Here is a 15,470-nt window from a genome sequence, read left to right as displayed (position 1 = left end):
TTTTTTCATAAAAGTCTGTTGTCCTCAAGCAACATTCTTAAGTTTCACATGGAATTTTACAACTGGACCTCTAAGGAGGGACCTTAGAGATCATCTTTTGCTGTCTTTTTAAAAGCTCAAATTCAGAAATGACCTTGTGACTGCTGCTTTCTGGCAGGCTGTTAGTATCATGAGGCGAGTTTAATCTATTCCCCTCTCTTACCAACTCTCTGAGACAGTATTTGCTGCATTAAGAATATAGTGGCAGATGTAGCATGGCAGGAAGCAACTAAAGCTTAAAACCTTGGGGAAATGAAAGACAAAAAAACAAAAATTTGGGAGTGTTTGTTCTTCCTCATGAGTCTTTTGTTTTTGGCTCCATTTTTACTTGTCGTTCACCAAATATGGAAGGTAAGTTGTTATATAATTGTGTTGGTAAAAGACAAGGTTAGAAATTATGTAGAGATCAACTTTTATTTACTTCTTATGGAAAAGAGTAGGTATTAAAACCTACTTCTGGTCTCTGAGGAATACAGACATACGTCTGTTCTTTGCAGGGTTTACCAAACAGAATATTAGGTTAGCTTTGTGAGGCTCCTCAGGCACTGGAATACTTGAGAGTGAAGCAGAGGATGTGGGGCAGAGAGTGTTTTCTGTGTTATTTATAAACCTGAAAGGGAAGTATGTAAAATACATTCACAAGGAATATATTTAGCTCTTAACTTTTTTTACATTGGTATTAATCATGATATCTGAGTCCAGACTGTCTTATTTGGTGGGGATTAGAGGGGGGTGTGATATAAAAAGATAAATATAGACTATTAAATTACAGTTTAACATGATAGCTATATTTTTTATTTCCTTGTATGAAATAAATTTGGGATTTAAAAATAACAGATCTGTTCAGTGTTCTGTTATACCTTCATATGTTGTACATATATATGTTTTTGTATATAGGAAGGTATTTATCTCATAAGAAAGATTATATGTTATTCTTCTAGTGAAACTTCTATGTCAGTTAAATATTAAACATTCTCTTTTAGAAGGGAAGCATTGTAGAAAAAAATATTAATCGTATTTTTCTATTTTTTCCTCTTGCAGTGGATCTGTACAATAAATAATATATCTAAACAGATATATTTAAGTGAAAACCCAGAGGTAATATTTTTATTTTATGTATCCATATCTGGCAAAATTGAATAATTCTGTGGTTTATATGGCTTTTATTGTATTTTCTCAAGTTCTGTAATCTTTTAATTTGCCCTTGAATGGGCAACTTTCATATATCATGAATAGAATGAGTATCTGGTCTTCCTAGAACAGTAAATTATTTCAGAACGTACTGAAATCAGTCAACCAACAAATGTAAGTAGACATCAACCTTGTGTTTAGCACCATGTTGAGCACCATGGAGAAAGGGGATATAGAAGAAAAATAGGCCATGGCCTCTGCCCTCCAGGAGCTTATGTATGTGGGGAAGAGAAAACTAAAACTTTAAGTAACATTTCATATAAATTGAAAGTGTATGGTGATGACTGAAAGCTTAAGATTTCAGAATATTAAGATCAGTGTGGATTTTAGTTTTAGAGAAAACTCTGGAGATGGCAGAAACCTGAGCTAGGTAGGATTTGTCCAAATTTTGAGGAAAAGAGAAGACACTGTAGATAAGAGAATAAAAACAAAAGCACAAATGCAGAAATGTTGTGTTTGTGAAATTACTTGTATAATTAGAATTGAAAGGTCTTGTTGGAGAATAATAGAAAACTGAAATGTGCATACAGATCACCTGGGGACCTTGTTAAAATGCATATTACGTTTCAGTAGGTCTGGGGTGAGGCAGCCTGAACTCTCAGGTTTTGCCAGTTATGCTTTGAATAGTGGGTATCAAATCAGATGAACTCAGCAGTGTAGACAGAGTTGTAGATGCAGTCCAAACATGCAGGCAGAACCCGGGGTGCAGAGAACTCTGGAAGACCAGTGAGTCCTAACTGCAGTGTAGCTGGGAAGAGACTTGGTTTAAGAGAGGAGCCATCTGACCTCTGCCAGTCTTGGTAGGCCCAGCTAGGCTGTGAACCCGGCTGCCTCCCAGGGCTGTTTGGGGCTGCTGGGAGGCTGGGGGTGGGGGTTACGGTTTCAGTTGAGGCAGATCGGCGCTAATTTCTCTAGGAATCCCTACCCTTCTAAGTCTTAAACTGTTGTTGGTGTAGTGGTTAATTAGACAGGACTGTTGGGGGACATGTAGGAGGCCATTATAGTTTAGGCACGAATTGAGGGTCTGAACATGGTGGTAACCTGAGGGAGGAGAGAAGAATGAATCATAGAAACAGGTAAAAAGAAATTGGCTGGACTAGTTAGTAACTGACCGATGTAAAGGATGAAGAAACTGACCAATATAAAGGATGAAGGAGACAAAGATGACTTCCAGGTTTTAAGCCCAAATGAAGGGAAGAACAATTTGGAAGAGAAGAGTTCTGTTTTTACCATAATGGTTTTGAGGTGCCATCCAAGACACATATGATTTGAATGCCTAGGAAAAAAGTTTAGAACTAAAGAAGCAAAATCTCATGACCTGAAAAATATTAGTTATTTCTGTTAGTTTTATAATGATCTAATGAGTTTAATCTAAGAATATCAGTGCTAACTGTAGAGAAGTCTTCTGCTTTTAGTAACTTGATCTCCTGCCAATCTTGCTTTTTCTTTCTGTTATGTCACTTGGAAAAAACAAAAAATTAAAATGCAAATTAGATGACTTGTTAATACCTAGGGAATACAAAGGGAATATAGTGTTTGGATTTGAATAAGTCAGGCTTATTGTACTTTCCTGCCAATTATCAGAAGTCAGAGTTTTAATATTTTCCAGATTATCCAGAATTATTTTATTTATATTAACAAGAGAAGAAATTTTGATCAATTTGTGGTATTGTCTTCATACTTTTGCTAAGACACAGAAGTGCAAAAATGTTTTGTGATTATTTTTTTCTAATGTACATGCTATTTTATTTAGCTTGTGTTTTAAATAATAAGTTTTAAATTATTTAATAAGTTTAATATTTTAATAAGTTTAAAAATATTTCTTATGGAAAGCTTTTTTTCAAATTTGGCCTGAAAATATCCATGATAACTTTACTAATAAATACACAGATATTTCTGAGCATAAATACATTCCGGAAAATCATGAAAACTTCAGCATCATAGTTATAAAATACTTTAATATTTTGTGACTATTTCCTACTCCTTTTAAATTTCTTTATTTAGCAAATTTGAGTGCCCATATGCTAGGCACTGTACTAGGTGCTAGCAATACAAACCTTAATCTAAAAAAAATTTGATAGTTATAATTTGAAGAAAAAATATTTCCTATTATGTATATTAGTAGAAAAAAGTCATATTTTCCCCCTAGATTTACAGGAAGTAAGAGGAAACTTAAGTTATAATGTTGTGAAGTTAATTATGTGTCTTAATACTAAGACAAGAGAATGTGGAACTACTTTAGTAACTTCAATTTACATTTTAAGTGTAACTCAAGGACATTCTGACAGTTCAGAGAGTTATATTTAAACTTTTGGTTTTCTTGCTTTACTAATTAGTCCTTTTTAAAAAAAAAAAATAGGAAATTGCTGCACGAGTAAATCAGTCAGCTTTGGAAGCTGTCACTCCTTCCCCGTCTTTCCAGCAGAGGCACGAGAGCCTGCGGCCAGCAGGGTGAGTTACCAGACTGTGGGCTATTTAAAGAACTATATGGGCTATTGAAAGTGTTAGCAAACACTTTGATTTTAGCAGTGCTAGTTACATTAGTACGAAATAGTTCTAGAAAATGTATTTCAAATTGGTAAATTTACTAGCAAGAGTGCTAAATAAATGATGATTCCAAATTTCCCTTGTGTTTACCTCTAGGTTAAAGTGATTTATGTTTCTGAATTTAGTAATTGGAAAGAAAGAAGTCTTTTGATAAAGTCTTTTGACAAAGTAGCTGTGATTTGGGATTGTGTTTATTAAAATTTGTTCTCATCGACTTATAAAATTGTATTTTCTTTTCTCATAGTTTAAGTGTTTAATTTCCAAAAGAGCAAACTAAATGCAATGCCTTCTTGTTTTCTTCTGTGCTTAGACAATCTCGGCCACTGACAGCTCGAACCAGCAGTTCAGGATCCATAGGATCTGAGTCCACAAATTTGGCTGCCCTCTCTCTAGATTCTCTCGTTGCCCCAGACACCCCAATACAGTTTGACATCATTTCTCCTGTGTGTGAAGATCAGCCTGGCCAGGCAAAAGCCTCTGGCCAGGGAGGCAGGTGGGTGATAGGCAGGTCTGTAGGGCTGTAAGGCTTATGAGCCAATTTCTACAGTTGAGAGCCATCTCTCATATATCTTGTGCATCAGCTATGTTTTACTTTCTTTGTTTAATTACCTAACAGAATTTTGATAGTTGGAGAAGAATCATGCAGCCTTTTCTCTGTTTTTTGCCTCAGTTATATGAGTTAAGATAATTTAGTTTTAAAAATACTCAATTCTGGGGGCTTCCCTGGTGGCACAGTGGTTGAGAGTCTGCCTGCCGATGCAGGGGACACGGGTTCGTGCCCCGGTCCAGGAGGATCCCACATGCCGCGGAGCGGCTAGGCCGGTGAGCCATGGCCGCTGAGCCTGCGCGTCCGGAGCCTGTGCTCCGCAACAGGAGAGGTCACAACAGTGAGGGGTCCGCGTACCGCAAAGAAAACAAAAAAGAGGACCAAAAATACTCAATTCTGAATTGTTTATCAGATCTACTTCTAAGGTATTTACTCTTAAAATTACAGAAGAAAGTTGACGGTCCTATTTTTACGTCATGACAATATTTTTAAAATTCTTGAGAGTAATACATGTGCTACAGGTTTATTAGAAAACGTTATCTAGGGGACTTCCCTGGTGGTCCAGTGGGTAGGACTCTGTGCTTCCAATGCAGGGGGCCTGCCTTCGATCCCTGGTTGGGGAACTAGATCCCACATGCATGCCACAACTAAGAAGTCCGCATGATGCAACTAAGAAACCCGCATGCCACAACTAAAAAAAAAAAAAAAAAAGTGATCTTGTGTCAGAATAAGAAATCTCCAGGAAGGAACTAAAACATTGTCATGCTATGAATTATTAATGAATTATCTTTTGTTTATATAATGAGAAATCCTTGTCAAAGCAGTTAAAATTTTTCTTTGGCTATGGATGAAGGAAATGTGGCTTAAGGCCAATCATTTATTAAGTAGGTGGGGCACCTAATAAATTGATAATGTAGTAATTTGGATATACATGGCCGTGACCAAGAAAAGATAATTTACTCTTGATCACAGAAATATACTTAGCATTTGATATGATAGGTCAGACATGTATTAGGGAGATCAATTTCATGTTATCTTAAAGCCAGTGTTATTTTAGAACCACTTAGCTCTCTGTTTGTCTGTAAAACCTACTTTGGATTGTACTTTTCTTCCTTCATTGTGGGTGTGTCATGAGCCATGCACACTAAGGAGGGAGGGAGCTTCCATCTCTAGTTAGCTTTGCTTCTTGCATTCTGTTATGTATGCCTTGGGAAATACAGGTTTAAAACTAGAAAATGTTCAAATTATCATAGTTAACTTGTGACATGTACTTAGAGGACCTAAAAAAAGGTTTTTTACAATCCAAGGAAATTCCTGGCATTTTTCTCATGTATCTAAAGTTGAAGCTAAATTAGCCTTCCTCTGTCCTACTTCATTTAAATTCAAGAACTTTTGCAACATGTTTTATTATAATGTTGATTTTTGTGTGTCTATGGCTAAACATGCAATCTGTCCACATCTTCTAAAATATAGCAACTTTGAGTTCAGCCTGTTAACTTAGTGTGAGGGCAGAGGCCTTCATCACAAGTAAGTTGGTCATCGGTAGTGTTCCTTAACAGGAAGGGGTATTTTGGAGCGTTTTAAAAATGTATGTACAAGGTTTTGTGACTTTTAGTTTTTAACTCTGGGTTCAATGATTGAGATTCCTTCCATGTGGCTCATGGTAACTGACCTCTGGTTCGTAATTTTTTAAAATACTTTTCAGGCGTACAAATCCATTTGGAGAATCTGGAGGAGGTACAAAGTCTGAAACTGAAGGTAAAACAAGTGTAGTATTCTTATATTTTAGAAATTCTGAGAGCAGTAAACTGTGAAGAATTTGATGTTTACATTTGTTTTGCTGTATGCTGTTTTAATGGTATCTATACTTCACAGTTTTCTCTTTTCACTCATAGTACATTTAAAGCAACAGAACTTAATCAAACTTAAGATTTCATTATTCACACAAAATTATAGATTATGATACTTTTGCCCTCATAGTCAAATTCTCATTCCATATGATATCCTTTGACCTTTTTCTAACAGCTGTTTTCTTCTGGTTTTGGAGCATAACTTTTTTTACCTTTTTCCCATAGCTATTTACTTTGATATAATTTCAAACTTACAGAAAAGCTGTAAGCATAGTAAAAGGAATTCTTTTTAACTCAGAAGTACCAATTGCCGAAGCATAACCTTTTGCTATTTGAGTTTGAGATCTTAATTCTTCTATAAGATGAACACTGTAGTTAGGAGTTATTTCTAAATGCTTCTGCTATGTTGAATTTTTCATTGGAAAACCTAAAGAAAGCAGTGTATTTTATTCCTTAGGAAAAGAAATTTGGGATTTAAAAATACATAATGTACCTTGTTTTGTTGTAGATTCTATTCTTCATCAGTTGTTTATTGTCCGATTCCTTGGTTCTATGGAGGTGAAATCAGATGACAATCCAGATGTTGTTTATGAAACAATGCGCCAAATCTTAGCTGCCCGGGCCATCCATAACATCTTTCGTATGACAGAATCACATTTATTAGTCTCTTGTGATTGTTTAAAGTAAGTAGTAACCTGTCCCTCAAAAAACTGTAGGAAAAAATGTTTACATAATTTTAGCCTAATTAAAATTTGTCTCCCAAATTTTTAATTATTATTTTAGGTTAATTGATCCACAGACACAAGTTACAAGGCTCATGGTGAGTTCTGCATGTTTAAAGCTTTATTTTAAGTCTCTTTGTACATATACACATCTTACATCTTTATAATAATCCTGATTCTGTATATTCAGATATGGTAGCATGAATTATGATTGGTCTTTAGGGTGTTATAATTGAGTCTATGGCTATCTCTACAAAAAAGTTGTAACATTCCATGTAACTTAAAGAATCAATGCAATCTGGTGTGATACTTAGTATCTATATTTATCCCTCAGTTAGGGAGCATATATCATACACTAAAGAAACTAAAAATTAAATTAAGGGATTAAAAGGCCAACATGATTGAGTTTATTTTATAATTATCTGTTTTGAAATAGCTGCAGGCATGTGCTTCTATTTAATCATTTAATAATATAGACCATTTTTGTTACTGAATTTGAATTTGTAAAATGTGTTAATGACTAATAAAACAAATTCAGTATTCAACAACCTTTTAATTTTCCTGACAATCCAAACCAAATATGACATTGTTTGTTCTTGGATTACCATTCAGCTAAGAAAAGCAATTGACTCTAATGTTCTATTTAGGATATTAAATAACTTAGTACATGAGTTTGTCATATATAAGAGGGCTGTTTTAATGGTTTGAAAAATTTCATGTTTGCTTCTGATGTTTTCTGTGGCAGTTTCCATTACCCAGTGTAGTTTTGTATGCTACACACCAGGAAAATAAGAGGCTTTTTGGATTTGTTCTTCGGACATCAGGAGGGAGAAGTGAAAGTAATCTGTCATCAGTCTGCTATATATTTGAATCAAACAATGAGGGTGAAAAGGTACGTGGCTTTTCAAAACATGTTTCTGCTGTGAAATACGTGTCATAGTCAAAGTTCTTACTAAAATTTCTGGAGAAAAACTCCAGAAACTTTGCCTAGTCCAACTGAGTTGCTTGACCAAAGCCTCTTGTTTTGAAGAGAGCTGAGCTGATGGGTTGGGCCATCTGACTCTACAAACCTGTATCTTCCTGGCCATTGATAGCTGTTGCAATCTTCTGGCTTCGTTAACTTATCCTGGGAATGCAAAATATTCCCATAATCAGCCATTTTCAAATGTCTTCATCTTAGAGTAGCAGCAGTAGCTGCTTGTTTTGTTCTTTGTGACTTTACCATCTCATTAATGAATTTAAGATAGCAAGAAGTGGGGTATGTGAAAGAGGTGAGAGCCAGCAGTGGGAGCTCACAGGCTCTGAAGAAAATACACAAAGGATTGTTTTTGGGGCTGGAACATTCTTAAATCAGCTTTTGTTTGAAGCAGTGTATTAAAATGAGTTATAAAACTAGTTACACCAGCCATTTGGATACTTGAAATTATTGCTTTGATGTAAGAACTGCCTGAGTTTTTCTTACTTGTTCCCCGTTTAGATTTGTGATTCTGTTGGACTGGCAAAACAGATAGCTTTGCATGCAGAACTGGTAAGAATCCAAGACACTTAATTATCTAAGAATGTTAACTAAAGTAATATAAGATCTTTCATATTAGCAAGTAAATAAAAATGATTTTGCTATGCAAGGTTAACAATAGATGCTATTGCTGATACATAGCATTTAGAATTTGGATAAATGGCTAACATTACAATGTAAATTTTTGGCGTGCTTTCTGATATAAATGCAAATAATAATTTGAAAAGGTTACAAAGGTAATATTAATTGACAAGTTAAAATTTAAAGTTATTTCATATTTAATTCATTAGTTGTATTCATCTGGTCTTCAGGATCGCAGGGCATCAGAAAAACAAAAAGAAATAGAGAGAGTAAAAGAGAAGCAACAGAAAGAACTCAGTAAACAAAAACAAATTGAAAAGGTATGCAGTCCTAATGTCTAGATCTTCTCTGACTAGATATGATGTTTATGAAGAGTTTCCTTAATTCAGCACTGTGACTTTCATATTGGAATTTTCAAGTGAAGGTCTGTTTCTACTTGCTCAGCCACTTCATACACAGCATAGCAGAAAAGGATGACATCTGTCTTCTTGGCTGCACCGCATGGCTTGTGGGATCTTAGTTTCCCAACAAGGGATTGAACCGGGGCCCTCGTCTGTGAGAGCTCGGAGTCCCAACCACTGGACTGCCAGGGAATTCCTGACATCTGTCTTCTGATACAATGTTTACATTATAGTTATACTGACATGTAGTGTGACTTGCTGTTTAGCAAACATACTACATATTCCAGAAGAGGCTGGAAGGTTGTCTCTGTCAAAGTAGGTCTTTTGAGAGGAGATATATGGCTTTCATCAATGGTAGTTGTGTGTGTGTGTGTGTGTGTGTGTGTATACACACACACACACACACACGTACATATATATTAGAGGGAAGGGAGGGGATGTGGAATGATTCATTATGAGCCTTTTCTGTAGTTTATAATGAGAGATAATGATGGCTTGAATGTAAGTTGTTGGCCATAAAAATGGAGAAGAGTGACATGTTGGCTTTTATAGGCTTTCTAGAAAAGTGTCAAAATTTACTTTGGTGTTGCATTGGTTGTGTGTAGTCTTTCTTTTCAGTAAGTTGCCAGAATTATGCATACATATTTATGACAAGAGTTGAAGTGGCTCTCAAGTATGTATTTAACTGCTTAGTTTCCTATTTGATTGCAAACAATTAACTTTAAGTTTCTTTTCTGTCTTTTCCACTAGGACTTAGAAGAACAAAGTCGGTTGATAGCTGCTTCCAGTAGACCAAACCAAGCCAGTAGTGAGGGGCAGTTTGTTGTCCTTAGCAGTAGCCAGTCAGAAGAGAGTGATTTGGGAGAAGAAGGAAAGAAGAGAGAGTCAGAAGCATAAACTTATCCTTACTTTTTGGTTGATATTCGCCTCCCACCCCTTTGAATTTGTTGGCAGTTTCTGTGGTGAAATGGCACAAGGTAACAACAATGCTGAACTATCAAGGAGACTAAAATTTATATTTGCTTGTTTATTTTAACTTCATTTTTTAAACTACGACGGACCTTGATAACTTAGGTTTGCATTGATTTTTTTTTTCCCCTTAGAAATAATATTCTATGCAGTAACTTCAAATTCCACATGTCTAAAAGAAACCTGTTCATATCCCTGAAGTAGATTGCTGAGGAATTACAGTTGCTCAAGCCTGTTCTTCCTTCAAATTGTGAACTTATTACCTTGCACTGTAATTGGCTGTGACCATAAGAAATCATTTATTCTTCAGCTTCAGATATTCATGGATATGCTCCCTCTCTTTCATTAGGAACAATTGCTGGCAGTGAGGAAGCTTTTGACTGAATAGGTTTAAAATCCTTATACAGATAATTCTACAAGTTTGCAAATATTTTAACAATGTTAAATGTGCAATAGAACTTTTACAAAATAATTAGAATAGAGATTTTAGACTTAAGGTTTCAAGTTGTGGCAGGTGGTACTGTTGATTTCAGGGCATTTTCTTGGATTGCTCGCATTTCTCTGATGTACTACACCTGATGCCAGTGGGAAAGAAGCTTAAGTGTCTTCAGTTCAAGATTGCTACAGCCCTTGGCATTTTATTATCACATTCTTAGTTCTCAGGTTGGGACTTGAATTGTTGCTGCAGAGCAGTAATGGTTAAAATAAGATTTTGGAATTTATTAAAAGGGATTTTTTTTTGTTCCGATACATTTTAGATTAGGATTTAACATGTAAAGATATTGTTACAGGATACATTGTATTTTCTGCATTGTGTGAAATAATTTTTATTGAAAATCAAGTGACATTTAGAAAGAAGTTCTATAGCAATTGTTTCCTGCTTAAAAATTCTCAGAATTTAGTTTAAAAATGTAATCTTTTAAATTTCAGACTGATAGCCCACAGTATTTTCATAATTCCATGTTTTTATAAAATACTGATCATCACTTTATATCTGTGAAGGCAAATAATATATGAGAATAGAATAATTTGCACTAATTATTGTAAATACTTGTCCTCTTTAAATAAGTAGAGTGAAAGGTCTAATTCCATGAAAGACTGAAGAGCAATCGAGTGCTTGTTATAGGAGAGTCAACCCAGGAAGGATTTTAACCTGGTGCCAAGGTTAAAATGACATTTCTCTACTGCCTAATTCTGTGTCAAAACTTGATTTTTTTTTTTTAACTTTTAACTTTTTTTTTAACATTGCTGATAGAAATTATGTTCCTGTGTTTCACATGTAAAAGTATATATGGCCAAGTTAAATATATTGAATAAAATATTTTACAGTCATGCATTTAAAATTTTCAAGAGATTAGCCACTAAGACTAATTTTACAAGGGAAAAGCCTTTTGTTATTTAACATACAGTTTTTTCTTTTTAGTTCTGATTTAGAAATGGCAAATAGTTCTCACAATATAGTGTGGGTGTTTCACACTGTATATACATTGTTTTCTGTAGGAACGGGATAGATAATTATATATAGGATCATGATTTTTTTTAGCCATGTGCCAAATGGGAATAATGATTACTTAATCATTATTTTGAAGCCTTATGTTACCAAAACCTATAGTAAAAAAGTAGAAATTTAGGGAATACTTTTTGAAAAAAGTTTATTTTGTCCTTGCTAAAGGGAATGCTTTCACAGTAGTTTGTGTATCATTCCTTTTGTAGAAATTGAAATTTCTTCTGTGGTCAGCATTTGCTTAGTCACGGCAAGTCCTGCGTTTAAGACCTTTTTGAGAATTAGTAAGCTTTTTGTTTCAGTAAGTCTTTTGTTTTACTATAAAGTTGTCACCTCACTTAGTTCTGGTGTAACTTGTCAGCCACCATGCAGGGAAGGTGGTCAGCATCAGGAGGCAGTTTTACTAGGCTGGTGCTTTGCATGGTAGCGTACTACTGCCCTTGGTGAGCACTCTGGGTCAAAGTGTAGGCTAAAGTTAAGGGTACTGGCAGACTTAGGGATGCTGGACAGACTTGTGGTTCCTTTTAAGTCATGTTTTGATAGGAATTTCCACAATAACACACCCATGTCCATAGGTCAGACCAAAGTGCTTTCCAGTGCCAAATAGAAGTTATGTGTGGGTTTAACAGTTTTAGATGATTCAACTTCTGTTCCATTACTGTAGAACCATATGAATGATTCCATTACTGCAGATATTTAAGGATCAACTTTAATAAATTCTGTGTTTTGTTTAGAGAAGGCTCCCCATGGATTTCTGCATAATGTTAAAGCTGATCTTTGTTACCCTTTGAAATCCCTTCAAGCTTTGGATGCTTTGGTGGTGATTGAATTAGATTTTGGGATATCTTTCTCAGACTTGAACTTGCACTTAATGGTTTTAGAAATTAACTGATTCTTTAAAAGGAAAGAAATTAAGTCTACCTAACTCTGCTAGGCACTCTTGCAACCTAGGGCAACACTACTTTTGTAACTATGGTAGTGAAGTCAATAGATAGGAAACTGATTATTCCTTCCCCCTTGTAAAATTGGGAAAACTTGCTAACAAGGGGCTAAAACTGTTGCCTTGAACACAGTCCCCAGTCTAGTTTTTGCCATGTCTACAATGATTACTTTGTGTTTAATTTCAAAAGAATTCTCAGATTCCACAGTCTAGGGGTGGTAAATTTATGTTACTTTTATGCTTGAGGAAAGGATAGTAGGGTGTGCATACCATTCTACATAACATATAATCATATGTGGTAAAGGCATCTGAGTTAATTTTGAGTTATATATAGGAACTGCAAGTATTTAAGATTTGAATCTTCTTATACCTGCTGACAGACCGTAAGAGCCTGTGTTTTGTAAAGCCTCTGCCACCCAAATTAATAAAATGAAAATATTAACATTGGTTTTGATAACAGCCTCCTAGCATTCAAACTGTACTTTAAATGTTCAAACACACTGATTGTAGCAAGCAAGCCTTTGACTTTATTTTTATCAAGTTTGGCTTACTCTTCTTTCATGAGATTTTTTTCTTCCATATTAATTAATAATACATAATAATTTGAAACTGGAACTATATTATACTTTTTAACTAATCTCTTGTGGCTGTACTCGTGTAATTTACTTAGGTTAATATGAGAACTGGGGATTAAGTTATAACTAATGTGCAAAACCACTTTGTATATTCGGTGATTTTGTAATGTAAGTGAATTGGTTCATTCTTATTTCACTGATACTGTTAATCCTGCATATACAATTAAAAATTATTCTTCATTTCCCTTTAGAATTAAATTTGAAAAACTCAACTTTATGTAATGGTGGTATACATGTGGAGTGAAGGACTTATTTTTTCATTTTGTCAGAATAAGTATTCCTGACAAGGCTTCAGGAAATATGCTGTTAGGAGATTTTTAATGTATAATAAAGTCCATGATTTTTTATAGTCTTTTTTGTATGAAATATTTGATATATACTCTGAATTTTACTTCTCCAAGTAATTTCAAATGATGTTTATAAAACAATTGGACTTTTTCTTAATCTGTTATGATACTGTTATTACACATCTAACCCTACTGCAATTCCATAACAGCTAAAATGGGAAAAAAATGTCACTTATGGGGAAATAATACTAATTCACATTTAGTGACTTTTTTCCTTTAGAAAAATTAAGAGAATTTTCAATAATTACCCTAGATATGTTACAATGTATACTTGCTATGTTGGGTCCTATTCAAAGAAATTCCTGTAATTTAAAGGGTCAGGTTATTGTATACACCAGCTTAAGTGGCTTGGGCCCGTAGTTTTAATACTAATGCATATTCATTCCCTGTGCTCTTTATGGTTTCCTGTAGCACTTACCAAGTTCTGTTCTTCTACTGGCAGTTTGTTTTAATTTGTTTTGAATTTTATAAAATGTATACACTTGTAGAAGGTCCAGGGAGTGGATGAAATTAACTTCAGAATTATGTAATTTATCTAGGTGCATGTATATCCTAAATATATTTGTGTATCGACATACATATAATCTAGCACTCATTTATAAACAGACACCACAATTTGATTTAAAAAAATAAAAACTGTTCATGCCAGCTAATTTTGCAAATTTTTTATGTGGAAACTGTATTATTAGTAATTTTAAGTCTGTGCTTACTGAAATAGTCTGTATAGCCATGAATTCCTACATCAGAAAGAAATCGTATAACTTCAGTTTCCTTAAGAAGGACTATATTATGCTAAAAAAAAAGTATGCTAAGACTAAACATATAAACATCAAGCTATAACTGACTGGGCCTGTGGTCATCATCCTGCCTCTCTGTTCTCTCTGTTGATGTGCCCTATAATGGTACACAGGTATGGGTGAATGAATGTCTTCTTAGTTTCTTTCCTCCCTTCCACATACAGAAACCTGTACTTAAATGCAGCATAGAATATATAGAAATAAAATTTTAAACTAACCCCTATAACTGCTTCTATCAGTGAGCCCCTCCCCTGTGTCTAGTAGTGGACTAGGTTCAGTACAGAAATCATAAGCCATCATCCATTTGAAAACACTTTTAGTGATCACATTAACCAATAAATGGCAACCCTTAGCCAGGGTTTTGTAGAAAGAAGGAACGCATGTATCCCATTAATGATGAAATCGCAATTGAAGGTTCTCTTTCAATTAACTGAATTACCTCAGTAATGGACTCTGCAAGTAAACAGACACTAAGCTGGCCTTGGGACTTTTGTACAAGAACAGCTAATTTTAGGGTCATGTACTAGGGTCAATACTTTATTCATTGCAGTCACTAAGACATTTTATATATGTACTTCTCTATAAGAGGGATTACTGTTAAGAATTATCTTGAATTATCAGAGGTAGCATTTATTATTTTGAGCATGTAGAAACGTGGATTTATACATTTAATGTAAGATGCATACAGCATTAGAACTGATGTATCTTAGTTAATTGAAATTTTTACCGTTTGGGTTTTATTTTTACACAACTGCCTTTCAGAATGCCAGCCATCTGTTGAGAGGCTATGTTCAGAGTGACTTTTTAAAGAATGTAGACTGCATTGAGATTTTAGTTGCTAGGTAAAGTGAGAGAGAAATATGAATCAATGTAACAAGTCAGATTTCAAGAAAGACATCTGCGGAATTATATACCTTTTCATCCAGAATAGTTTGATTACCAGGTTCCCGTGAAAATTCCTTGTTCATAAAGGTCATATTCTTTGTAAAGGACATATGCCTTTAGACGATTGGGTAACGGAAGAAATGACATGAAGATGGGGCAGCGCAAATGTAAACGTCCCATACACTTCCGGATCTTGAGGCGGCACAAATGTTTCAGGGAGCGAGGGTTTGCTAAAATGAAAAACAGGCACATTATCCAAAAGAAAGAATTGCCTCTTTTTTTTTTTTTTTTTTTTTTTCTTTTTGCGGTACGCGGGCCTCTCACTGTTGTGGCCTCTCCCGCTGCGGGGCACAGGTTCCGGACGCGCAGGCTCAGCGGCCATGGCTCACGGGCCCAGCCGCTCCGCGGCATGTGGGAATGTGGGATCTTCCCGGACCGGGGCACGAACCCGTGTCCCCTGCATCGGCAGGCGGACTCTCAACCACTGCGCCACCAGGGA

At 35.1% G+C, this 15,470-nt stretch overlaps 2 protein-coding genes across 11 annotated transcripts in view; one reads left to right on the top strand and one right to left on the bottom strand.

The window, feature by feature from the left end:
- The window catches only part of APPL1 (adaptor protein, phosphotyrosine interacting with PH domain and leucine zipper 1), a 51,275-nt gene that overhangs the window by 20,073 nt on the left and 15,732 nt on the right, over positions 1-15,470 (top strand). The window contains exons 13-22 of one of the 4 annotated variants that reach the window (XR_003676794.2): positions 1,081-1,137; positions 3,590-3,681; positions 4,088-4,270; positions 6,030-6,082; positions 6,683-6,857; positions 6,958-6,994; positions 7,642-7,788; positions 8,374-8,424; positions 8,703-8,813; positions 9,645-9,871. Coding sequence is in view for 3 of the 4 variants with exons in the window: in XM_024123870.3 (XP_023979638.1) it covers positions 1,081-1,137; positions 3,590-3,681; positions 4,088-4,270; positions 6,030-6,082; positions 6,683-6,857; positions 6,958-6,994; positions 7,642-7,788; positions 8,374-8,424; positions 8,703-8,813; positions 9,645-9,791 (1,053 nt within the window). In the remaining variant the exon portion in view is untranslated. Of the gene's footprint in view, positions 1-1,080; positions 1,138-3,589; positions 3,682-4,087; positions 4,271-6,029; positions 6,083-6,682; positions 6,858-6,957; positions 6,995-7,641; positions 7,789-8,373; positions 8,425-8,702; positions 8,814-9,644; positions 9,961-15,470 lie in introns of those variants that run through there. The other 3 variants (XM_024123870.3, XM_024123871.3, XM_024123872.3) reach the window with 3 other exon arrangements.
- ASB14 (ankyrin repeat and SOCS box containing 14) overlaps positions 9,640-15,470 on the bottom strand; it is a 20,806-nt gene continuing 14,975 nt past the window's right edge. For all 7 annotated transcript variants that reach the window (XM_055079494.1, XM_028478741.1, XM_055079495.1 and 4 more), the window contains 2 exons: positions 15,001-15,201; positions 9,640-9,722 (listed from right to left, as the gene is read on the bottom strand). In XM_055079494.1, the coding sequence (XP_054935469.1) occupies positions 15,023-15,201 (179 nt within the window). In that variant the 3' untranslated portion in view covers positions 9,640-9,722; positions 15,001-15,022. The remainder of the gene's footprint in view (positions 9,723-15,000; positions 15,202-15,470) is intronic.

Source organism: Physeter macrocephalus, chromosome 18 (genome assembly GCF_002837175.3).
Source record: "Physeter macrocephalus isolate SW-GA chromosome 18, ASM283717v5, whole genome shotgun sequence".
In the NCBI taxonomy this organism is placed as follows: domain Eukaryota; kingdom Metazoa; phylum Chordata; class Mammalia; order Artiodactyla; family Physeteridae; genus Physeter; species Physeter macrocephalus.
This window is presented reverse-complemented; position numbering and strand designations above follow the sequence as displayed.